Raw genomic sequence first — 26,593 nt, forward strand, 5'->3', positions numbered from 1 at the left:
ACTCAAGGATCAAGAAACTCTTCAGGAAACCTTGTTGCAGATCTAAGCCTAGATTGACTTCATGCAGGAAAGAAGAGAGACAGAGAGACCAAGCAAAGCCTTTTCCAAACCTGGGGGCATTCCTACTGAGCCTTATATACAGGATGACTCTTGGTTGGTTAAACAGATATCTTTTTTATATAAAAAAAAAAAAAACATTCAAATGTGGAGCTAATATCTATAATTCAGATGGATTCTAACAGTAAAAATTAGCACTGAATGAGTCATACTCTTGCAAAATCTTGCTTCATTTCCATTTCCATAGCCCAAATTGGTAACTGCTAGTTCCCCTCAGAAGTTGATTTGGATTGCTAAGATCCAGCCTCAATGAGAATAGAAGTAAATCCCAAAATGAGCTATAATGTGATGATCTATTCATGTTGCTTTAGTTATATTTATAGAGAAATGGTAGAAATTCAAGGGAAAAATATTGTGATGGCCAATGTAAATTGTTTGTTGGTCTCTATGATAATCTTCACATAAACCGCTGACATCGGCTACAAAGTAAACAGCCACCTCTCGGGTCCCCGATTGATTCTACCATAGAGGCCAACGCTTTGCGTTTGCAGATGAAATCCCTCGATAAGGGTTAGAATCAGTGTTTTGAATTTCGTATTGTACTGGCCGGTGTAGTCGAAATATTTCGTTCTGTAGTGTAAGTGTATAGTTTCGTACCGGTCAAAATTTCGGCCGTTTCAGCCTTTATTTTTTTTTCATTTCTTCAAACTGCAAGCTCATTTTTTAACCTCCAATTCAAACTAGACTATTTATAATTTATATATAATTTATTCATATATAAATTATTATTTTAGAATATAATTTATTCATATATAGACTATTCCAAAACGATACTGATATCTAAATATCTCGTTTCAATATCTCAACCGAAATTATCACTGGTATGATATTCAAAACATTAGTTAGAATGACAGTTAGTCCCTCCGACCATTTCCCTAGGAGTCTTATACCCTTTGTGGGGAGGCCATGCCACCACCTTAGCGGCGTTCCCCTACTTGTGGGTAACTGCTGACACCATGAGTAAGGGAACCCTTCTTCCTGTCTTTTTTTTTTTTTTTTTTTTAGTTAATTTATTTTAATGTTTACATTTATAATCTTACTTTATATTCAAAGAAATTTTTTATCTGTTTTCATGCTGACGTGACATCATGAAATAACATTTTATAAATTTATGAATACCTAATTGGTCATGACGTGACAGACAGTCCACGTGTCCATGATTTGAAAATGGAAGGAGGGACCAATTTGATACGTGGGTATTACAACAATTGAGTAAATTTTAAGACTTTCTACTCAAGGATTAGTTTGTAATTCGGGCAAACCACGGGACAGATATGGTAATTTTACTTCACATGAACTCTTCCCAAAATAACTGTGCTTAGCTACATTGATCCTTTTTATACTATAACTTTCAAACAAGTTAATTGCCATGAACAAAAAGTCTCTCTCTCTCTCTCTCTCTCTCTCTCTCTCTCACTCATACAGTCGGTTATGGGGCCAATAACCTCACCTTCTATCCCGTACTTACTGGGAACTTGATGGAGAAATCTACTCAATTCAGAGGTGTTGGGTTGTTGGAAAATGATAGCTTTATCATGTGATTATCTGGGAAAACTAGGGTCATCAAAGGTTTGCTAATTCCTACTATCTCCATGGTGACCAACAAATAGAGGAATAGCATTCACCTAAATTCAATGTGAAATCTAGGCAAAGAGATTAATTGGTTCATTCAACTTTTACAGTAGATATATATATATATATATATATATATATATATCAATCTTAAAACATAAAAAGAAAAATACATGAAATCTGAAATGTAAGGAGATATTCATAACTCATTTATGATCATTTACATGGATATCTCATATGATGATGCAGTCTTCTCAGTTAGCAAGTACAAAACTTGTCTGGTAATGCTGGAAACAATTTCTTTCCGAATTCCAATGATAACAAAAACAACTATTCACACAAGGTGAAGTGATTTGCTACAATGAAAAGAGTAAATCTACTCTCACTGTTGGGTCCTGACAATTTTTTTTTTTTAAATTAGTGATTAAGGAAGTGTTTTTTAATGATTTTGTGATTTTTTCTTTTTTTTTAAATGTTCAAGGATATTAGAAAAATGAATGAAAAAAATTCAAAAAATAAAAAAAGACTTTTACTCTTCCCATTTCGTGGCACACCCTCAGTGGGTGTAGCACACTGCTCAAATGAAAATTATTTCAATCTTTTATCATACGTCTCACCTGAAAACACAATAATTTAAGCAGAGATCAGTCCTGCCTTGTTTCTCATTTATCAGAAAGCATCTTATCAAATGGAGATCTGCCAGGTTTTAGGGGGCATGGTTCAAAAACAACAGAAACTTACAAGCTCCACTCATAGTTCCAGAGGTAAGGAAGCAACGAAAGTTGTAGTTCTGCAGATAAGTAGGTATAGTTAGCATATAAATACTGAAATTAGTAACTATAACATGTTGAATTAGCTCTCAGTTTGATAAACTACAGCATAAAAAACCAATGTATTAAATTATTGGGCAATATTTTAAGTTCTCATCTCAATTTTGGAATCAAATGCTTCCATCATTATTGTTTCTCTTTTCTTTTTCCACCCTCTAATTGGCAACTGTTTTTGGTCAGGTCACTTTTAAACTGATTGGTGCAGTGTTGTGATTTGAAGCTTCAAAAGTTACAAAGAAATACTAGCATTGATATCGTACTGTTTGTGAATATTTATGTGGTAAAAGAATCAAAGTGATAAGGCATTGCAGTAGAGTTTGATCTGAGGATAGGCACACGAGTATTCACAAAAAATTACTGGAGCAGATGCTTGACTCATATGACAATGCTGGGGATCACAAGAACAAAAAGTTCATCGAGCAATTATTTCTAGATAATGATGGCTGTGGCCTATGAAATTTATCATAAATTTAAGTTTCCAATTTTTTGTCCTTTTTATAAAGCGAGGGTCTAAACAGCTTGTTCACAAGCAATGAAATGAATAAACAATATTTTGAGTCACCCTTCAAGAAGTAATTCAATACACAAAGACAATTGCATGGTAAATGACTAAACTAGTCTCATGATCACCAATAACGTGCAGCACTCACTGTCCTTCAGAACATTTATAAGATGTGCTTCTCTATCGCAATTAGATTGAAAAAAAAAACTGTTAGATGGTTTAATAATGGCATACCAAGCAATATTGTCCCAATGAAGAAAACCACCATGGCCTCGAGCATTCGTGAACTTGTAAACAGCACCCGAGACTAGCAAAGAAATGATTGTAAAAAAAAATAGCCAAATTTTATAATAAAAAAAATACAGCAAACAAACATATAAACATTATGAAGTTTTGAGTCATGCTGAGATTACCCTCGTAACCCTCAAGAACTGGATCTTCGGATAGCAAAAGGGGTGTGTCTAGGTCAACAAACCTGTTACAGCAAATTACTACTTAGATCTCAAAACACCAGTATAGATGATAACCCAAATGCGTGTAAATAAACATTTGTAGGAATGTTTCCTGACAAAAAATTATTTATGATACTTACTTGAAACACCCAAGGCCAGCAGCAAGATGGCCAGCAAAGCCCATGGCCAGTCTAGTCTCAACCATACCACCAATCATCAGATGCAATCCCGATGCTCTTGCAATCTCAATAATCTCAAGGGCCCCCACTACCCCAACTTTGGCAAGTTTAATGTTAACGACATCTGCAAGATTTCCTCGGACTATTTTCTTGAAATCAACTAAGCTCCGACAGCTTTCATCAGCGGCAACAGATACCCCATATTTGTTTTTAGCAATACGAGTAACATGACCGAGACCCTCCCAATCATCTCTATGAACAGGTTGTTCAAAAAGAACAGGAGTGACCCCCATTTCTGCAGGAAAAGTAATTGTTTTAATAATAATTCAGTGGCCAAAGAAGCCTGAATATTTTAATCATAAATTTGAGAAAAGTACAAAATAAGTTCTTTATTTGGGCTGACCATGCACATGCTAGCATACAAGATGGTAACTCGAGTTTTTTGCAAGCTATATACATTATATACCATGCAATTTTTCAAGAACTTCAATTGCTTCTGTTGGTTTGTATCCCTCATTAGCATCCAAGATAAACGAGCATTCAGGATGTGCACCACGTATGGCCTGAAGAACTTCTATATCTGCTTTCAGATTCTTTCCTACCTTAAGCTTCAAAGTATTGAATCCTTGATTGTAATACTTTGCAGCCAATTCTGCAGCTTCAGCTGGAGAAACAATTGGAATCTGCAGGTATAAAATGGCTTAAAGACTTAGTTGATCACAAAAGTATTAGTTGCTAAATTGGTCCAGTATTAAATTATAGTCACATAAATTTCTTAATTACTCCAGCAGTAATGAACCGCAAACTTCCAAGTGGAAGGCTTCTCCCGGAAGAGAGAAGAAAACAATAATATCCATTGCAGTGACTAATAACCAAAAGAGCAGACGATCTTTACACAGCCACAATAACTAAGATTGGAACCTAACTGTTATATCAGTTGTTATGGTATTTGAAACTCCCCCAAATAGTCTCCACAGAGGCACGCCTATGCTAGTAGCTACTGCATCTATCACTGCCATTTCAACTCCTGCTCTAACCTTCAGTTGCAAGAAGACACTTGATAAGATATTAAAATAAAATACTTCATAAATTTGCAAAGATGACACTGCAAAAACTCTGAACAAAAGTATAAACATATAGAAATCGTCACTGGATGTACAATAGCAAACACACAGATGATTGTGTCCTTTTACCCAATGATTAATCATCAATGATAACCAGGCATAAATTCTCAACATAAATGACTAAGATTCTGTCGCAGTACATTTCAATAACCTTTTCAACAAGTATTACATTTTAGTTTTCATGCTTCGATCCACTTTATGTGGCATCTAATTGAATTCAGACACAGAAATTATGTGAAGTATTGATAAAGTGTAATTCATGAAGTATACGCCAACAATTACCATCATCTGCTACCCAATTTTGGACATTTGAATAAACCCAGAATGTGATACCTAAAATGATAGTGTCACTTGAACTGATTCGATCCACCAAGCAGAACGGAAGATTGGCATAGAGAAGGTATGCATTCAGCATCGAATAAACCTCCATTTAGTTGCTAAGAAACAACTTAAAAGAAGTGAAAGATAGGTTTCAATGTTTTCGTTTCTTTTCTTTTGGAACCTGAAATTTTGTGTTTAAAAAAAGAGAAATACTTTAGCCGGATTACACAAAAGTAAATCTACAAACTGACATGGCTCAATGTAGCGCGTCAAATTGTAAAGTTACTTTTAATGTAAAGTAAATCTAACGGATCACATGAAGCCATGCCAGTTTGTGAGTTTACTTTTATGTAATCTCTTTTATGTAATCTCTTTGTGTCTGCAGCAGTTTTCTTAAAAAAATCAAGTTGACCGAGAAAAGTTCTTGTACTAGACCCAATTGAAGGCTTGAAGTTTTCTGATTTGAAGTTTTCTCAAAAAGTAGTTTTCTCAGAAAGTAAGCACAAGATAAAGGTAATCGTCCAAATCAAAATAACCGACCATCAGTAAATTCAACTCTAAACATCCAAAAACGAACCAATCACTAAAACCCCCCAAATACTGTAATTTCTTACACAAAGTTTGAACACCAAAAGTAATCACCAACTCTTTCTAAAAGGGAAAAAAAGTACTGACGAACTCGACCAACAGAAGATCAAAAACTCCATAAAGAGCTAAGTTTTCAATTTTTCTCACTGAAGCAAACTCATGTCCTGGAAGAATCCCATCAATCTCCGCCAACAACAATCCCATCGTCATTGCCGGACTCCGCTTTAGAAATTCACATGCCTCCGCCGCCTTTGACATAGCCGTACTCTGATCCTCTACAGTCACAAAAGGCAAAATTGGAGCCTCACCCCACCCCGCACACCCATTTCTCAGCTCAATTCTAATTGCCACATTCTCAACCCTCTCAAGCCTCGACGATGAAATCGTAAAAGGCGCAATCAAAGGGACATTCAGTGGTCTATTCTCTGCTCTCTGCACATCAACTGTGAATGTCTCCATCAAATTCTTGAGCCCGAAGCTAGTCGTTATCGCAATAGGCGTTGTGGCCGCCATTTTTTTGGTGGGAGTAGATGAAAACTGGAAAAAGGGATGAGATTTTGGAGGGGTTTCAGTGGGATGCAGGGGAGAACAGAGGATCGGAGCGTGCGGTGGTGAAAACAAAGAGAGCCCAGTTGAGAACATTGGTCTCCGTCACCCGTTGGCTCCAGGTGGGAAATTGGTAGATGGGGTTGAAGTGATTGTGGAGTTTAGATGGCTTTTGATTGGAAGGTAGAAGGAAATGCGATGAGCCGCCATGTTATTCGCTTTGTAGTTAACAAAGTGTCTGAAACAGAGCAAAGAAACTATTAATTAAAAAAATAGAGTTATTAGGTGTGGAAGAATTTTTTAACGCAGACCTCAATAATGTAGCAGAGTTTGTCTTGACATGTTCTATTTTACATTTTGGATGCACTTGTGTTGTTGTGCTAAGCTGTTGTTGTGCTGCTTAGCACAACTTAAATTTCTATACGAGGAGAAACACATCATTGTACAATGAGAGCTCTTCACCAATCACGAGTAGTCACGAGTAGGGATATGTAAATTTCAAGTTCTACTCATGTGGCATAGATTTCATATTTGAAGTTTCATATCATTAACTATTTTTGTAAATTAGATTTTGTAAATAGATTACTCTTTTAGATTTTTTAGTGGCAATCTTTTAACTTTTTCAAAAAACTTAAGTTTGTTATTTTTGTAATCATTGGAAAACATCTTGTCCCATTAGTTTTTTTTTTTTTTTTTTTATAAAGCTTTGAAAGTTATTTAGAATAAAAGAACTTGAAATTCACAAAATGGTGTAGTTTAATATAATAAATTAAATTATAAAATCATTTTTATTGTAAAATAGATCTAACGTATATATAAATCATGTCAATTTAAGAATTGACTTTTGTAAAATCTTTTTGCGATGGTATCAGTTTTCTTATTTATATCACACCATATTAGTTTATCAATCTATCCAATATTATTTGTTCATATTATGTGTTAAGTTATTACTTATTTGTAGAAGCTTAATTTGATATAAAAAAATAAAAGTTATGCTACATGCGATCATCATTGTCTTCCCTAACACACGTCATAGATATTACTTGTGGCACATACCGCGAAAAGTCTCTGAGCAGCTTAGTGTCCATACTCAATACAAGTGTGGGTTGCAAAGTAAGTTGATATCTTGTATCTATGACTCTCTTAGTATTGAAAAGTTTAGGAACTCTTGGGATGTCCTAATATTATCACGTTCAATTTGTATGAAAATACATGGTTGCAAATTTTATATGCGGAGCGAGAGTTTTGGGTACTGGTATATTTGAAAAACTCTTTTTGGGCCAAAATGAGGACAACTCAGCATAGTGAGAGAATAAACGTTTTCTTCAACGGCTATATGCATGCTACGACAAACCTAATAGAGTTTATTGATCAGTTCGACAATGTACTGAAGAAAAAGATTGAAAATGATAACCAAGTAGACTTTCATTCATTTAACTTCACAATTCCTTACATTTCACACTTGGCACTTGAGAGGAAGTTTCAAGAGTTGTACACAAAAGCCAAATTTAGGGAGGTTCAACAAGAGATAATGGGTATGATATATTGTCATTGTCATCTCTAGAAACAGAATGAAGTAATCTCAACTTACCATATAGATGACGATGTTACTGCTGAAGATTTCATCAAATAGATTACTTATATCATCTACTTTAACGAAGCTGAGTATTAGGCGAAATGTGTCTATGAATTTTTTATATGCGATGGATAATGTGTAGAAATATTCTTACTATTTTTTCAGCTAAACAAGTATGTGGGTTGTTGAAAAACGCAGAAACTCTTAGATATAAACGTCTATCGAATATTTGTTATGAGGTGATAACAAATGCAGTGTCATGCGATGGGTATATTAAGGATATGATCTCGAAATTGTATGCGATTAATAAGGTATACTGCATCTCAAAGCCCTACCTCATAGTTTCCAATGTAGGAGTAAGTATTGTGAATGCAACTACTGAAGGAAGTTCTAAAACAATACTAAGTCTCCATATTGTTAGAGGCAAGGGCATGGCCCCGTCTAAGAGGAGCGTATCGAGGATGAAGGACCACACGAAGGAAATAAAAATTAAAGCTAAAAAATGTAGTAATAAAGGGAAAAGTATACTAGTGAGTGCATCATGCAATTTATGTTAATTGTTACCTCTCTATCATCCTTGAATATTTGCTAATGAACCATATTTACACTTATTTTATTAACTAAATATTTGTTAGGAATGTTAACGGCGTTGATTGGATATCGAATTTTTGGTAACAAGTGAAAATCAATTTGGCCAACCAATTATAGGACGCAAGAAAGTGTACAATACCACATTGAAGTTTTCATTGTATTTGTATGGTTTTTATGTGCCTTTTATTTTTTTTTTTTCTATTACATTCATAGTTGCAACTAAAGATGGATGAAACATAGTCGGAGATGGCGGATGGAACGTAGCTAGACTACTTTTTGAAGCTATGTATTCCCATTATTGGAGTATGTTGAGTACGGCTGGAAGTTGATTTGAAATATTGTGTATTGGTAGTTTGAGATGTTGCATGTTGGTGGTTTGAGATGTTGTGTATTGCTCGGGATAATATATTACGTATTTGTAGTTTGTGATGTTGTGTATTGCTGGGGATGATATATTGCGTATGGGCTGTTTGGGACATGTATATCTTTAGATTGTTGTGTAATGCACTACAAGCAATTTATTTTTCTTTATTTTTCTTATTCAATCAGGTCAATTATGTGTTATAAAAGTGTTACCCGATCAGGTTCATTATGTATTATACACTCATTCCCGTTATATGACCTGTATGCAATATGAGGGTGGCACAGCTCTTAATTATAACTATTCACTTACAAGTATAATGATATTTATTGTGATAGAATTAAAGATCATTAAAGTTAAATAAAGTCTTAAGTACATAGCATTTCCATTACAAACGCTAAGTCCCTAACAACAGTGATGGCGATTGGTTGGAACATAGTAAGGAAACCTCTTTTAATTAAAAAATAAAGTTGTTAAAGATGTAGAAGAATTATTTAATGAATATGTCAATAATTTAGCAAAGTTTGTCTTAACATGTTCCATTTTGCATTTTGGATGCATATGTATTGTTATCTCATGCTATTTTGTACAACCTAAATTTCTACCTAAAGAGAACCACATTATTGTACGAGGACAACTCTTCACAAATCATGGGTGGGATCTGCAAATTTCATGTTCTGCTCGAGATGTGACCTGTCATGGCATAGATTTCATACTCGAAGTTCTATATCATTAGCTCTTTTTATAAAATGGGTTGTGTAAATAGATTACTCTTCTAGATTTATGAGTGCAATCTTTCAATTTTTCGAAAAGAGTTAAGTTTTCTCTTTTTGTATTTATTGGAAAATATCTTGTCCCATCAGTGTTTGCTAAAAAAGTTTTGCAAGTTACTTGCAATAAAAGAATTTCAAACTCCCAAAGCGATGTAGTTTAATATTATAAATTAAATTATAAAATTATTTTTATTGTAAAATAGATCTAACTTATACATGAATTGAGTCAATTTATGAGTTCACTTTTGTTAGATTTTTTGTGGTTATATCAGTTTTCTTATTTATATCACATCATATTAATTCATCAATCAGTTCAATGTTATTTGTTTATATTATGTGTTAAGTTATTACTTATTTGTAGAAATTTAAGTTGACAATACAAACAATTATGCTACATGCGATCATCATTATCTTCCCAAACACACATCACAGATATTAATTATGGCACATATTGCGAAAAATCCCTGAGCAGCTTGGTGTCCATAGTCAATACAAATATAGGCTGCAAAGTAAGTTGCTATGTTATGTCTATGACTCCCTTAGTATCGATGAGTTTAATAACACTTGGGAGGTTTTATATACTACGTTTAATTTGCATGAAAATGCATGGTTGCAAAATTTATACGCAGATTGAGAATTTTGGGTGCCTATATATTTGAAAAAAAAATTGGGCCAGAATGAGTACAACTCAGTGTAGTGAGAGTATGAACGCTTTCTTTGACGATTATGTGCATGCTACGACAAACCTAACTGAGTTTGTTGATCAATTTGACAATGCACTGAAGAAAAAGATTGAAAATGTAAACCAAGCAGATTTTCATTCATTTAACTTCACAATTTCTTATGTTTCACACTCGGCACTTGAGAGGAAGTTTCAAGAGTTGTACACAAAAGTCAAATTTAAGGAGGTTCAACAAGAGATAATGGGTATGATATATTGTCATTGTCATCTCTAGAAACAGAATGAAGTTATCTCAACTTACCATCTAGATGACACTAAAACATAGATATATTGTTATTCTGAGTAGTTATGACATTGTTGATCAGAGGCAGAAATTCTCAAATATAAACGTTTATCGAATATTTGTTATGAGATGATAACAAATACAGCGTCATGCGATGGGTATATTGAGGATATGGTTTCAAAGTTATATACGACTAATGAAATGTCCCGCATCTCGAAGCCCCACCACATAGTTTCAAATGTTGGAATAAGTATTGTGAATGCAACCACGGAAGGAATTTCTAAAAAATACTAAGTCTCAATGTTGTCAAAGGTAAGGGCATGACCCTGTCTAAGAGGAGCTTATCAAGAATGAAGAAACCCACAAAGGAAATAAGAACCAAAGCTAAAAAACGCAGAAATAAGAGAAAAAATATACTAATGAGGGCATCATGCAATTTATGTTAATTAGTATCTCTCTATTATACTGAGTATTTGCTAGTGTACTATATTTGCATGTATTTTATGAATTAAATATTTTTTAGATTGTTAACAGCATGGATTGGACATTGAACTTTTGATAATAAGTGGAAAGCAATTCGGCCAACCAATTATGGGATGCAAGAAAGTGTATGATTACGAAATTGATTTTTTAATTGTATTTGTATGATTTTTATGTGACTCTTACTTCTATTACATTCACAGGTGCAACTAGGGATGGATGAAACACAGCTGGAGATGGAGGATGAAATGTAGCCGGATTGCTTTTTGTAGCTTTGTGTATTGCCATTGTTGGAGTATATTGAGCACGGCTATAAGTTGATTTGGAATATTGTATATTGGTAGTTTGGGATGTTGCTTATTGGCAATTTTAGATGTTGTGTTTTGCTTAGGATGATATATTGCGTATTTGTGGCTTGGAATATTGTGTATTACTAGGGATGATATATTGTGTATTTGTGGTTTGGGATGTTGTGTATTACTCGGGATGATATATTGCGTGCTAGTGGTTTGAGATGCTGTGTGTTGCTCAAGATGATATATTGTTTATGGGTGGTTTGGGATATGTATTTTCCTAGATTTTTATGTATTGCATTTACAAACAATTTATTTTTCTTTACTTTTCTCATTTACTTATGAATTAATCAGTACAAACTGTTATGCAAACTTGTAATTGAGGTTATTTTTCGTATCAAGTACAACGAAAACAAATGTTAGTTTTCAAGGTGGTCAGCATGAAGCACTGCTGGAAACATTTCCAACCCAAAGTTATGCAAATTCAAAGTTAATTGTCCTTGTGGATTAATTAGTATCAACATTATTGTTGTGGTTAAAGATAAAATTACAACAAATTGTAGTTTCTATGGATGTTTTAACTTTGTAGTTTATGATGTATTTGAGCCCATATTTTGTATCTAAGTACTCATGCTGTGTAAATTTGGTTGAATTGATTAGTATAATTTATGTTTTATTAAGAAATCAATCAGGTTTATTATGTGTTATACATTCTTTCTCGTTATGTGACCTGCATGAAATGTGAGGGTGGCACAGGTCTTGATTATAAAAAAATTGCTCACATGCAAGTATAATGATATTTATTGCGACAGGATTGAAAATCACTAAAGTTAAATAAACTCTCAAGTACATAACATTCCCGTTACAAACGCTAAATTCCTAATACCAGTGATGGCGACTGGTTGGAACATATTGAGGAAACCTCTATTAATTAAAAAATAGAGTTGTTAAAAGTGTGGAAGAATTCTTTAATGGAGACGTCAATAATTAGTAGACTTTGTCTTGACATGTTCCACTTTACTTTTTGGATGCATGTGTTATTGTCTTGTGTTTCTTTGCACAACCTATGTTTCTTCGCGAGGAGAACCACATCATTATACAAGTACAACTCCTCATGAATCATAGGTGGGGGATCTATAAATTTCACTTTCTGCTCGAGATGTGTTCTGTCATGGCATAGATTTTGTACTCGAATTTCCATATCATTAGCTCCTTCAGTAAAATGGGTTGTGTAAATTAAATACACTTCTAGATTTCTGAGTGCCAATCTTTCAAGGTTTCCAAAAAATTTAAATTTTATGTTTTCATATTCATTGGAAAACATCTTTTCTCAACAATGTTTTTTAAAAGTTTTGGAAGTTATTTGAAATAGAAGAATTTCAAAACCACAATTTCATTATAGTGGACCCGCTAACTTTCAAAACTTATCAATCCTCCCTTCCGTCTACCAGTAGCGTCAAATGCAACGAAAAGTGTCTTCATGTACTTTTCACGTATATAACGTTCATTGCAAAGAAAAAATAACCCCTGACTTCATCGATTTCATGGCCCTCAAACTGAAGGAGAAAATTTGAAAATATTAAGCCAGTGTCTTTTCTTCTATACTTCTCCACGAGACACAAGCCCTAGAATCTTTAATGCCCAAACGTAAAGTACAGTAAATTTTTAGGGATTTTGATACTAGTGAGAAGCACGGGAGCCATGAAATCAATGAAGTCAGTGATGATTTTTTCTTTGCAGTGAGTGATATGCACGTGAGCATCACGTAGATACACTTTATGTTGAATTTGATGTTATAGGTAGACGGAATTGAAGGATTGATAAGTTTTGAAAGTTAGCGGGTCCATTATGCTGAAATTATTATTTGAGTGGATACATTGTGAATTGCATGAAAGTTTGAGGGGGCTAAGTAAAATTAACCCAAATAAGTTACTATCTAGTGTCTATGACTCCCTGAGTATTAAGGAGTTTAATAACTCTTGGGATATTCTAATTACTAGATTCAATTTGTTTGAAAATGCATGGTTGCAAAATTTATATTCAGAGCGAGAGTTTTGGGTGTTGGTATATTTGAAAAATTCTTTTAGGCCGGAATAAGTACAGCGCAACGTAGTGAGAGTATGAACGCTTTCCTTGACCACTATGTGTATGTTACAACAAACCTAACAGAATTTGTTGATCAGTTTGAAAATGCACTAAAGAAAAAGATTGAAAATGAAAACCAAACAGACTTTTATTCATTTAACTTCACATTTCCTTACATTTCACACTTGGCACTTGAGAGGAAGTTTCAATAGTTGCATACAAACACCAAATATAGGAAAGTTCAACAAGAGATAATGAAGATGATATATTGTCATTGTTATCTCTAGAAACAGGATGGAGAAATCTCAACTTACTATGTAGATGATGACGTTAGTGCTGAAGATTTCATAAAAAAAAATTACTTATATTGTCTAGTTTAAAGAAGCTAAGTGTTAGGCAAAGCGTGTCTGCAGATTGGTTGAAATGTGACGGATAATATGTAAACATATTATTGCTATCTTTTCAACCAGACGAGTCTGTAGGTTATCGAAAAAGTACATATTGGACTAGTGAAGGAAGGACATAAAACGAGATATACTATTATTCTGATTAGTTATGACATTTTTTATCAGATGACAAAAACTCTCATATATAAACGTCTATTGAATATTTGTTATGAGGTGATAACAAATGCAGCGTCATGTGATGGGTATATTGAGGATATAGTTTCGAAGTTTTATGCGATCAATGAAGTATACCGCAACTTGAAGCCCCACCCCATAGTTTTCAATGTTGGAGTTAGTATTGTGAATGCAATCATAAAAGGAAGTTCTAAAAAAATATTAAGTTTTCATGTTTTTAAAGACAAGGGCATGACCTTGTCTAAGAAGAGCATATCGAGGATGAATGAACACATAAAGAAAATAAGAACCAAAGCTAAAAAACAAAGTAATAAGGGAAAAAGTAGACAACTGGTGGCATCATGCAATTTATGTTAATTATTACCTCTTTATCATCCTTGAATATTTACTAATGTACTACTATATTTGCACTTATTTTATGAACTAAATATTTTTTTAGATTGGTAACGGCGCAGATTGGACATCGAACTTTTGGCAACAAGTGGAAACTAATTTGACCAACCAATGATAGGATGCAAGAAAGTGTACAATTACCACATTATAGATTTGATTGTATTTGTATGGTTTATGTGACTCTTACGTTTCTTTTCTATTACATTCACAGGTGCAATTAGGGATAGATGAAACACAGCCGAAGATGGCAGATGGAACGTAGCCAGACTGCTTGTTATAGTTTTGTGTATTGCCGTTATTGGAGTATATTGAGCACGACTGGAAGTTGATTTGGAATATTGTGTATTGGTAGTTTGAGATGTTGCATGTTGGCAGTTTGAGATATTGCGTATTGCTTGGAATGATATGTTGCGTATTTGTGGCTTTTAATGTTGTGTATTGCTGGAGATAATATATTTCATGTTTGTGTTTTGGGATAGGGGTGGGCAGCCCCTGCCCCTACTTCGCCCAGTGTGGCAGTCCCGGATGCAAAGGCGGGGCCTGCCAGGGGGCTTCTTGGGATGGGGGATTCCCATAAATACCCATATATATATATATATAATATTTTATATATAAAAAAAAAAAACTCATGACGACATCGTTTCATGCACGGGTTAATAAAGAAATCTCATCCCCCCCCCCCCCAATTCTTCCCTCCCTCGTTCACTCTCACTCTCAGACCCACTGACCCAGTCGCGCAACTCGTCTCTCCACTGAGTTCCCGGCGCCGCGCCGCACCCATCGTCCCCTTCGTCGTCGCACGACTCGCAACTCGTCGGTCCCTCTCTCTGCATCTCCGGCACCGAAGATCCGAAGGTAAGAAAATTTATCCCATTTTATTTTTTTTGTGATTTATATTTTTAATAGAGATTGGAGAAAGGATAGGGTTTATCGGACATGGAGGATGAGATTTTTGTGAATTGTGTGCTGTGGAGCTTAGATTGTGCATGTGGTCTGGTTTGAACTTTGAATAAGTCCGTGACTCCGTGCATGTGAATTGTGTTTTTTACTGTAATTATTTTTTTTTTTTTGCTTGATTTATACTTTAAAGAGTGCCATGAGTGAAACCTCTAAATTAATTTAGGGGATTCAAAGATTGAAACCCCTAAATTAATTTAGGGCTCCAATCTGAAACCCTTAATTTAGGGTTTTTATCTTAGAAACTTTTAAATTAATTTAGGATTTCGAAATATCCTAAATTAATCACTCTAAAAAAAACATAATAATTATAAATTTATAATGAGGAGGGCATGCATGTGCAGCATTCGTGTCCTGAAATTGAACCCTGCAAATGCTAATTATAAGTACTAGTACTTCTTTACAAAATTATTAGTATAAATCATTAATTTCCATCATTTATGTACTAGCTAGTGTCATCTGTAATGTGTATTATATATATATATATATATATAGTGAATGAATCTCTCGATCTGCTTTTTCGGCCAAAAGAAATTAAACGTTTTGCTTTGAATTAAGTGATTGAGATTTGAGAATTTCCTTTGATCGATCATGATCATGTCACATGTTTTTTTCTTTTTCTTTCTTTTTTTTTTTTTCCTGAGCGATGTCACATTTCCTTCATAGAATATCATGTCATGTAAGAGAGAGAGAGAAAAAAAAAAGTATGGGGTTGAACAAAATCACCAAGTGTTCTATATATAATCATGATCACCTTGAAGAATAAACTAATAATTAACAAGTTAATTGTAAAGGTAGCAATCATCATTGCCATTAAGAACAAGACACATGAACATGTCACTCTCTCAACATATTTAAAAATTCTATTTTCTTGTTTTTTAAATTTATCATATACTTCACAATACTATTTTTTTGAAAACCATCTATCATCTTTCCTTGGTAAAGTATATATCCCTGTCAAGTTCAATTGCCTCATGTCCTCATGTCCTCATCCAAAATTATTTTGAGTACTAAAACTTTGAAACAGATCAATTAATATAAACTTTGATGAAGTTGAGGATCATCAGGTATTTGATCCAACAGTGTAATGTGTATTTATCGCTCATAAATATCTACGTACCAACAAATTAATTAATAGGCTAGGTAGCTAGCTAGGAGTTTGTACCCCCGTATGTTTATAAATGTTTGTATAAGTATCTTCCAATCTAAATGTTTGTAAATGTTTGTATATATATATATATATATACACACACACACATATACATATCTTCCACGTAAATATATGTAAATGTTTAATCCAACTTTTTTTTTTATGTTCATTATATACATACAGATAGTGTATTTGTTGTTAATATACTTTATTACATTTATAAACAAAGTACACAATATATATATTTGCATATATATATATATATATATATATGAATGTCAAGTGATACTTTTTTTTTATTCTACTTTTCTATTATGTTCATTATATAGTTGTTATGTTTTTTATAATTTCAAATTTCTTGTTTGCTTGAGTTCATGGATATGCCAGAAGATTCTAGTGCGAGCTCTCCTTTCCAGGCCGAGGGCACCCCTACCCCTACCCCTACCCCAACACCTACACCTACACCTACCCCTCGTACTCATACCCCTAGCCCTACGGCACCTTGCCCCGCTCCAAGCCTAACAAGAAACCTGCTTCAATAGTTTGGAGTCATTTCACCAAACTAGAGGGTGGTGACTCAAGAAACCCCCAAGCCAAGTGTAACCATTGTGGAAAAATTTATGGATGTCACTATAGGAAACATGACACCTCACAATTAAAGGTGCACTTAAAAGAGCAATACAAAAAAAGTCAAATATTAAGATCATTACAAGAAAAAAACCAATCTAGGCTAGAAATTGGACTTCAAAAAATGGCAGATGGGACTAGTGGGGGTACAACTTTGAGGGGGTATACTAAGTATGATCCTGATGAGTGTAGAAGACATCTAGCTTGTATGGTCATAATGGACGAGCTACCTTTTCAAATTGTTGACGGGAAAGGGTTCCAAGCGTATTCTCACTACTTGGAACCAAGATTTAATATTCCCTCTCGCCACAAGATGGCAAAGGATGTAAAAAAGTATTTTTACATTGAAAATGAGAAGTTGAGGGGTCAATTGGAGGATCAATTTGTTTGTCTCACCACTGACACTTGGACATCGATCCAAAATTTTAATTATATGTCTTTGACTGTGCATTTTATTGATTGCCATTGGACATTGCAAAAGAAAATTATAAAATTTTGTAAAATCACCGATCATAAGGGTGAGACAATTGGGAAGGCCTTGGAGGCTTCAATAAAAGAGTGGGGTTTGACCCGAGTTGTTACAGTCACAGTTGATAATGCATCGTCTACCAATGTTGCATTAGGACATCTGAAAACTTATCTTAGAGAGGCAAATAAGACACTTATGGGTGGTGAGTGTCTGCATGTGAGATGTGCAGCACATATTCTGAATCTGATTGTCAGTAATGGTTTGAGAGATTTTCATGACTTGATTGCTCGGGTTAGGACTGCTGTGAGATGGGTGAGATTTTTTCCTTCAAGGTTGGAGAAATTCAAGATTGCTGCGAGATTTGCGGGTCTAACATCTAAGAAGGGCCTTTGTACTGATATGCCTACACGATGGAACTCAACATTTCTAATATTGGAGGCGGCCCAAGAATATAGGCTGGCATTTGCATTATTGGGTGATAAAGACATTCAATATGTTAAATATTTTGATGATCACGGGGATTGGAGAAACCCGTAGATAATGATTGGGAAATTGTAACTATTTTTATAGAGTTTTTGAGGCTTTTTACGATGTCACCACGAGACTATCCGGAACTTTGTACCCTACATCCAATGTTGTATGCCAGCAAATATGTAGGGGCAAAGAAGAATTAGATGATATGGTTGCGGGTGGTCACATTAGGCTGCAGGAGATGACATTGATTATGAGGACAAAATACGACAAGTATTGGGGAGATTTAACTAGGGCTGATATTTTGTTATATGTAGCTGTCGTCTTTGACATGAGGTATAAGTTGGATGGTATGATATTTGGATTGGGCCTTACGTACGGGCAAGTATGGGCGGAGCTTATTGCAGCAAGGGTTCGGGAAACCCGTACTAGATTATTTGATGAGTTTTCCACCCTACAGGGTGGTAATGCTGCGGCACCTACATCTACCCTCTCAGCCTCAGGCTCACAATTTCCTGAAGTCGAGGTTGGGAAAAGGCATAGATTGGAGTGGGGTGAGAGGTATGAGCAGACCTCCTTCCTCTGGAGTTCTGTAGAGGCTCAGTCAGAGATAGACAAATACTTAGCAGCAGAGATTCTACCATTTTCACGAGATTTCGATGTATTAAGTTGGTGGAAAGTGAATGTCGTGAAGTATCTCATCCTTGGAGAGATAACCCGCACAATTTTGGTCATCCCTGTTAGCACAGTAGCCTCAGAATCGGCCTTTAACACCGGATGGCGTGTATTAGATTCATTTCGGAGTTCATTAGTTCCTGCCACTGTAGAGGCTTTGATTTGCACCCAGAATTGGATCAAGGGAACTCCAATTCATGTTTCGGATGTTCTTGAGTATGAGGAGGCCGACGTCGAGGAGGAGGGTGATGATCAGTCTGGATCCGGTATTTATTTTAATTTCATTTTCTAATTTCTTATTTTAATTTATTTATTTTCATTTAATTGGTATTCATTAATTTGATTTCAAATTTAATACTTATAGTGATACATGAGACGGCGTCTACGGCTACCTCCGATGCAGTATGACTTTGTATTGGACTCACCATTGCCATAGTTTGCATAATTTCTCCTCTAATTTTTTTTTGCATTTAAAATTTTGTTTCATCTTTATAACTTTTTAATTCTTATTTGTTTTGCTTTTAACTTATTAATATTTCAGGTTTTATAACTTATTAACTTTTATTTTTAACTTATTGATTTTCAGTCTCACAGCAATCGACACAACTCAGTGAACTCACCGCTACGGCTCCACCCCAAAATCAATTTTGTTAATTTACAATTAATGTAATATTGCTACAATAGTTAATTATACAATTTGTAATATTTATTTTTTTTAGAGGAGTTTGTAATAGTGTAATAGTTTATTAGTTCTCTTAATTTGTATAATTATAAACTATTTATTTTAGCATAGTGTCTTACTGCCTTAGTGATGATTATTACTTAATTAGTTAATTAGTTATATATATATATATATTATTTGTTTTCTACTTATCAAAAAAAAAATTATTTGTTTTATGTTTTTAAATTTATATTTTTTTTAATCTAAATAATGGGTTCAAAGTGGCCCAAAACGAATTTCGGGCCCAAAGTGGCCCAAAAACCGATTCTGGGCCATTTAGGGCCCAGAAAAATGTACTGGGCTGAAGGCACAGTAGGGGATGCAGGGGGTGCAGACGGGTGGGGGTCCACCCCCGCACCCCGGGCAACGGACGGGGGACCCCGCCCCCGCCCATGCTGGGGCGGGATCCGGGGAAAAATCTCCCACCCCCGCATATGCGGGGGTGAGGGGCGGGGGAGGGGTGGCCCTGCCCTATAGGGGGCGGGTATCACCCCTATTTTGGGATGTTGTGTATTGCTCGGGATGATATATTGTGTGTTAATTGTTTGGGATGTTGCATGTTGCTCGAGATGATATATTGCGTGTAAGTGGTTTGAGACATGTATTTCTTTAGAATTTTGTATATTGCATTTATAACCAATTTATTTTTCTTTATTTTTCTCATTTACTCATGAATTAATCAATCCAAACTGTTATGCAAACTAATTATTTAGACTTTTTTAACGTATCAGGTACAACGAAAGCAAATGTTGGGTGCCATGGTGGTCAGCATGAAGCATTGCTGGAAATATTTTCAACTCGAAGTTATACAAATTCAAAATTAATGGTCTTTATGGATTAGTTAGTATCAAGATTGTTGTTGTTGTTAAGGATAAAATTACAACAAATTGTAGTTTATGATGAATTTTAAGTTTGTAGTTTTTGCTGTATTTGAGCCCACATTTTGAATCCAAGTAGTCATGTTATGTAAATTTGGTTGAATTGATTAGTATATTTTATGTTTTTATTATGAAATCAATCATGTCCATTATGTGTTATGCACGTGTTACCCAATCAGGTTCATTATGTGTTATGCACTCACTCTCGTTACATGAATACATGCATGCAATGTGAGGGTGGCACAAGTCTTGATTGTAACTATTCAGATGCAAGTATGATGATATTTATTGCGACATAATTAAAAATCACTAAAGTTAAATAAAGTCTCAAGTACATAACATTCCCGTCACAAATGCTAGAACCCTAACACCAGTGATGGCGACTAGTTGGCTATAAATAATATTGACAATTTCAAAATTACAAAGTCTCCATCACTTTGATTATATCAAATACAATGAGATACATATAGATATTAGCTAATACACACACAGTAGTGTGCATGTATGTCGCATGTCTGCTTCTTACCTTCGAAACAGGGTTTGATTGTTGTGGAGTGTCAACTCCCTCCTTCCAATCTCTTCCTCTCTCTTTTAAGAAATTAAGTTGTAGAAGGTTTCTTGGTTGGGTTTGATTATCAATGACTTATGAATTGTTAGATTATATTTACACTTTACAAAAGGAACTAAAAATATTTAAAATTTGTTGGTTGTTTGTTATTAAGTCAATGAATTTAAGAGGAGAGAGAAAATAATGAGTCTAAGCAATTCACACTAAAGATAAGAAGACAAGCATATCCTCAAAACTTGAAGAAAATGAATCACTAAACCATAATAGTGTATTACTAAAATAGTGGGAGTCATAATGGTGAAGGTTTGACTAGAGACCTTTTAGGCCTTAGAGCTCTCTCTCACAGTGACATTCTCAATATTGCTGATTTTGGTAATTGCATGAACACTTCCAACGAGCATCAAAATCAACCCCAAAAATCTTGGCAAGGTTAATAGCACCTACATATACATATACATATATATTATATGAAACTTTTCTTGTTTCTTTTTCTATAATTTAGATTTTCTTTTTTTGTGCTATCAATGATCTTCCCTAAGGGAAGGACTGGTTTGAAATAATATTATCATTTCCATGTAGTATGCTAGCTATTATATGAATTTTCATAAGTATTTAACTTTAAAGCTTTGTAACTTTCAAGTATTTTATAGTTTTAGAAGAATTAGCCAGGAAGCAACTAATGATGACATTCTAAATCTATCAAGGAATTACAATGATTGCATCACAAGCACGTATTCACAAATTCACAAAGTCACAGTTTCACAAAGTCACATATTTGCAAGTTATTTTGTGGAGGAAATATATCATTTTCAAGTATTCATTTCATACTAGTAAAAGTGAAATCTCCCATGTTCTATGATTGAGAGAAACTCCAGACGGACAAGCCTTATATAATAACTGATGCATGAAAGCATACATTGTGTGAGCCATGAGAGATAAGAGTTTTCAATAACAAGTTAAAAACTTAAAACAAACTTAACACATTGAAACTATATTTTTTGTAAGAGATTTAGATTCTATGTGACAATCTTCAATTTTTTAAAATGTATTTACTAATTGATTTTACATTTCTTCTTTTTAAGTTGGAGTTGGGAAAAACCAGTGATTTATTTCTACCTTCCTAAATAACATCATTTTATATAAAACTGAGTTATGCTAGTCTTTGAAGATATTGTAAAGCAATGAATAGAGTATTCACTTCTCAACTTTGTTAAATGGTTCTACAATTTTTATGCAAGTTCTATTGCATTAAGATTTTATCATATTTTTTCCTCTTAATTGTTTATTCTTGCAACAGTAGGCTTTTAGGATTCCTCCCACTAGTCTGCTCTCCATGGGAACTAGGGGACCATGGCCCCTAAAGTTTCAAAAAAGCCTACATAAATATACAAAAGAAATACCATAGTTGTCTCTTGAAACTTAATTCCAAAATTCACTATGAAGGTGTTTTATACATTGCCAACAAGAGTTTACCACATAATAGATATATCTTCTTCGTTGAGAAATGGTAGATGTCATTGAAAACAAATGATTTTCTACTCGGAAGATATAAATGATTCTCTCTAATAGGAGACTCTCAGTTGGTGATTTCTTCTATTTATAAAGAAGAACAGATCTGGCAAATAGCACCTATCTCAGAAGATATCGCAAACTCTTTGAAATCCCACTCAGACTAGAGCTTTCACAAGATTGAAAGATCACAAAATCAATTTGCGCACTCGGTTGCGCAATGGGTAGCTACAAACTTTTTGTTTGGTAGCATTTCATTAGATATTATTCATTCTACTATTTTGTATATTGATAGCGGGAAAGACCCTACTTAGTAGTTTGTAATAGTTTTTACCTATTGATAACATGCAAGCTTGCTTAGAAAAAAAAAATGATTTTCTACTCTTGTTTGATTAATTAGCATATATTTTATATAAATTACATGATAACTTTAACTCATCAAGTGCTACCATTCAAAAATGAGCGCATAATTAGTGGCTATAGTTCTGGAATTGGTAAAGTGAAAAATAGGCACCAATTATTGTTAAATGACTTGAGTAATTATTGGGATTTCTTTTTTCCTATACGCATTTACCTCGATTATTAACTCATATCCAGCCAAGTGATTCACTATCTTACGGCAATGAGAATTTGAGATACATGACAGCTTAAGACAGCTGAGATACCAAACATTTCCAAGGTATCAAATACATTTAGAAGATATTACAGAAGTTAAGAGTTAAAGAGAGATGACTCACCGATTAGAGGAAGAAGAGGAACCTTGTGAATAGAACCGAATGGAGCTTAGTCTGCTAGCAGAATCGAACGAAAATGAATCCATGAAGAAGAATGAGGAAGGACTTTCGCTGGGGGCTTAGGGTTAAGGTTAAGAAATGAAAACACACCATAAGAAGGAGGGACTATCAAAGGAAAATGGAGGGCATGTGGTAGGGAAGTTAGGGTTAGGGCTATGTAGTGGAAAGGGAAATGGAGAAGGGACGGACCATCGGGCGAAGTCTTAATGGTAGGGGAGTTAGGGTTAATGTAAGGCATTGTTTCATGAGAAGAGAGGACTATCCCGCGTGCTTTTAAATTTTCTTCTGAAACCTCCTATGCACTAAATGCCGAGTTTCATTAATCCACATAGACTGTTGCGCGCGATGCTTATGCATTTCATGTTTGTGTTTAGAGTTTTTCTAATAAAAAGATGAATTTAATTATTTCATCTAAGATTTGACACATCCCAGCATTCTCTCTCCAAGTAAGCGAGCCTCATAAGATGTAAGAGTCGCTCCCTCCCTCTATTTCCCCCAATCCCCATTTGCCTCTGTATTAGTAGGTTCTATTTTTGTTTTTTTGTTTTTTTCCTTTTTTGTCTATAGTTTGAAGATGACCTGATTTACAATCTTTGACTACCTACCTACAGCGCCAGTCCACAAGATTGTCAAAATGTCATTCCTTCTATAACAAAAGAATATAAACTAAACGATCAACGCGTAAGGCTCAAGCACGAGTTAACCTGCATGTGAGATCCATGATCCATCGTGCCAAAAACGGTCTTCTTCTACCATGCACCACACTAGAAGATTCAGTTGCCATGAACTTCTCAAATTCAATTGACTCCCCCCCTCCGCCTCTGACTGGCATGTAAATCATGCATGTCAACACAATCATCGCTAAAGGTCACATATTTTTGTCAATGGCTTTGGCTATCTGTTACATGTTATCTTTTTATGTTATTGTTTAGTCTAACCAATATAAATAACAGGTGATGACATGACCCGTATAACCGTATAATAGTTAACTTTTATTCAGTTAATCTAAACAGGACTTGTTTAACTCATTTCAACCCGCATAATCATTTTCATATGAATGAGTTGAACTAATTAATATATTTATTTGGACCCAATTACTATAATTTGTATATAATACATGTATAACTATATAAATCTTTCATAATTACAACTGGTTTCATGATTAAATATCAGCACTTTTCTATAAAATAAGTAAGTAGTCAAATACTAACATTAATAATTTAATATTACATCACAACAATAATAAAGACATCTAAAACTAAACAATTATAGAATTTGAAAAGATAAATTCTTCATGATATATGGGCTAATTGTGAGTTTCATCTTTTGACTTGCAATTGACTTGTCTATTAATCATATTTTATTGGATGAATTTTTTTGACCCAAATCTATTTATATAAAACATAAACTTGTGTATTTCGTGTTATGTTCGTGTTGATTTCACAAGTCATGTCATATCTTATCACCCCTACATGCCAGCTATGGATCTATAGGACTAAACCAATTATAAGGTTAATTTTTATAGCTATGGTCATATTCGTATCGTGTCAAGTTATGGACATACGACTATATGAGTCAAGTCAAACCCGACCCGTTAAGATAAACATGTCAACTTTCAAATCTTAACCCGACCAATATAAATAATAGGTTGTGTCATGTCACCCGTTTTAACATGTTTAATAATTAATTAGAAATACGTTAACATGACATGACTCATTTCAAACTGTTTCATATAAATGAGTTGAACTAACACGAATAATTCATTTGACTTGATTAACATAATTTCACATAAAAGTTAAAATCTATATTTATTAGTAGCCACAGTATCTAAAAAAAAAGACTACCTATTAACAAAAAATATCAATATTCTTTAAGTTTTAATCTATAATAAAACCAATATTACAAACTCTATAATAGCAAATATGAGCATAGGTTCAGAATTACAATCTCAATAATAAAAGCATAAGTATATTAAGAAATACCAATATTACAATCCAAAAATTATAAAATTGTTATTTTTAAATAAATTTTAAATGGGTTATTGTGGGTTGATTTCAGATTAAGCGCGCGGGGGTTTGACTCAAAATAATTGGCTAATTATTCACCTTTTAACTCTTTTACTTTCGACTCTTTATATTTTGAAGAATTGATTTTGATGTTTGTTGAGATATCGAAATTTTCATTCCAAAAGATCAGTTAAGCAGCTTATAATTAATTAAAGATATTATTGTATTTTAGATTCTTTTGTAATAGTGAATTTTAGGTCACTGCTTAGATGCTTAACAAATAGTATTGGAGTAGACACTACGCTACAAGTTTGATTCACAAAGGAGGCTACCTATAGGCTAAGGTCAGGTTTGGGGCATGGGATGAGACATAAATTTTTCATCTTTTTTTGAGTAAAAATTATCACTTCATTCATCAGCTTAACTGGATTACAAATTGCATAGGATAATACAACAACTATGCAACAGAAAGCAGAAAAACAGATTACACCATCTCATGGTTTACTAAATGTTGAATGCATATAGGAACTTCCTCAATTTCATACAGATCTTCATTAATAAGAAGAGCATTTTGTGCAAGGAGGTGAGCTGATTTGTTACCATCCTGCTTGGTGTGAGATGTTGTCCATTCTGCAAAAATAGCTAGTAGATGGTTTGCATCCTCGATGAGTAGACCACCATAGCTCCAGTCCACATCTGGTGTATTAAGTAAGTTTACTACCTGCATGGCATCTCCCTCAATAATGAGTTTTGTCGCACCCAAGTCTTTGTAGAAAATTGTGCTCGCCATCATAGCATAGGCCTTTCCACTGAAAGCATTCAATTTCAATTTCCTTTTGGCTTGGATGGTGCCAATGACTTGCCCAGCAAAATCCCTTAAGATGCCTCCAATGCCAAGAAGCCCCTATGTTTCATTAAGAGCAATATCCCAGTTCATTTTATAAATTCTAGTAGGAGGCCTTTCCCATTTGACAATAGTATTTGTTATAGCCCGTGGTCTAATTGGGACCTCCTTGGTCTGGCTTTGTCTAAAGAGTTCTAACTCTCTCCTAGCTTTGCTTATGAGTAGATTAGGATGCATAAAACATTTCGCATGAATGAGATCATTTCTTCTGGACCAAGTGAACCGAGATATCATAGCCACCTCCCCAAGCATATCTTCCTGCAATGAATTGACCATGTGGTTCCAAATTGCTTTGAAGAAGTGAAGGTGAATACTCATTTTTTGGACTTGACTACAACATTGGCTCCAGACATCTTTAGCAGCCTCGCAACTCCAGAGTACACGTGCTGATGTTTCAACTTCAGTTAGGCAGATTGGACAAGTGTTTTCTTGCACCACCTTCATTTTCAACAGGTTATCCTTTGTAGGCAAGCTGTCATTGCATGCCTCCACACAAACATTCTAACTGCATTAGGGACAGGCAGTTTCTAGAAGC

The 26,593-nt window shown here is 34.3% G+C and overlaps 1 protein-coding gene across 2 annotated transcripts; it reads right to left on the reverse strand.

The window, feature by feature from the left end:
- Window positions 1-1,890: 1,890 nt before the first annotated feature.
- On the reverse strand, window positions 1,891-6,464 carry LOC109010670 (L-Ala-D/L-amino acid epimerase-like). 2 transcript variants are annotated; one of them, XM_018991568.2, is made up of 8 exons: window positions 5,833-6,464; window positions 4,579-4,689; window positions 4,119-4,335; window positions 3,614-3,947; window positions 3,435-3,496; window positions 3,256-3,328; window positions 2,431-2,479; window positions 1,891-2,306 (listed from the first exon to the last, which is right to left on the reverse strand). In XM_018991568.2, coding segments are annotated over exons 1-7 (1,293 nt in total). In that variant the 5' UTR covers window positions 6,328-6,464; the 3' UTR covers window positions 1,891-2,306; window positions 2,431-2,478. The 2 variants fall into 2 exon arrangements, with proteins under 2 accessions (XP_018847113.1, XP_018847112.1); XM_018991567.2 differs by having other exon boundaries at window positions 2,278-2,479.
- Between the last annotated feature and the right edge of the window lie 20,129 nt (window positions 6,465-26,593).

The sequence above is a fragment of the Juglans regia genome, chromosome 15, assembly GCF_001411555.2.
Source record: "Juglans regia cultivar Chandler chromosome 15, Walnut 2.0, whole genome shotgun sequence".
Classification (NCBI taxonomy): Eukaryota; Viridiplantae; Streptophyta; class Magnoliopsida; order Fagales; family Juglandaceae; genus Juglans; species Juglans regia.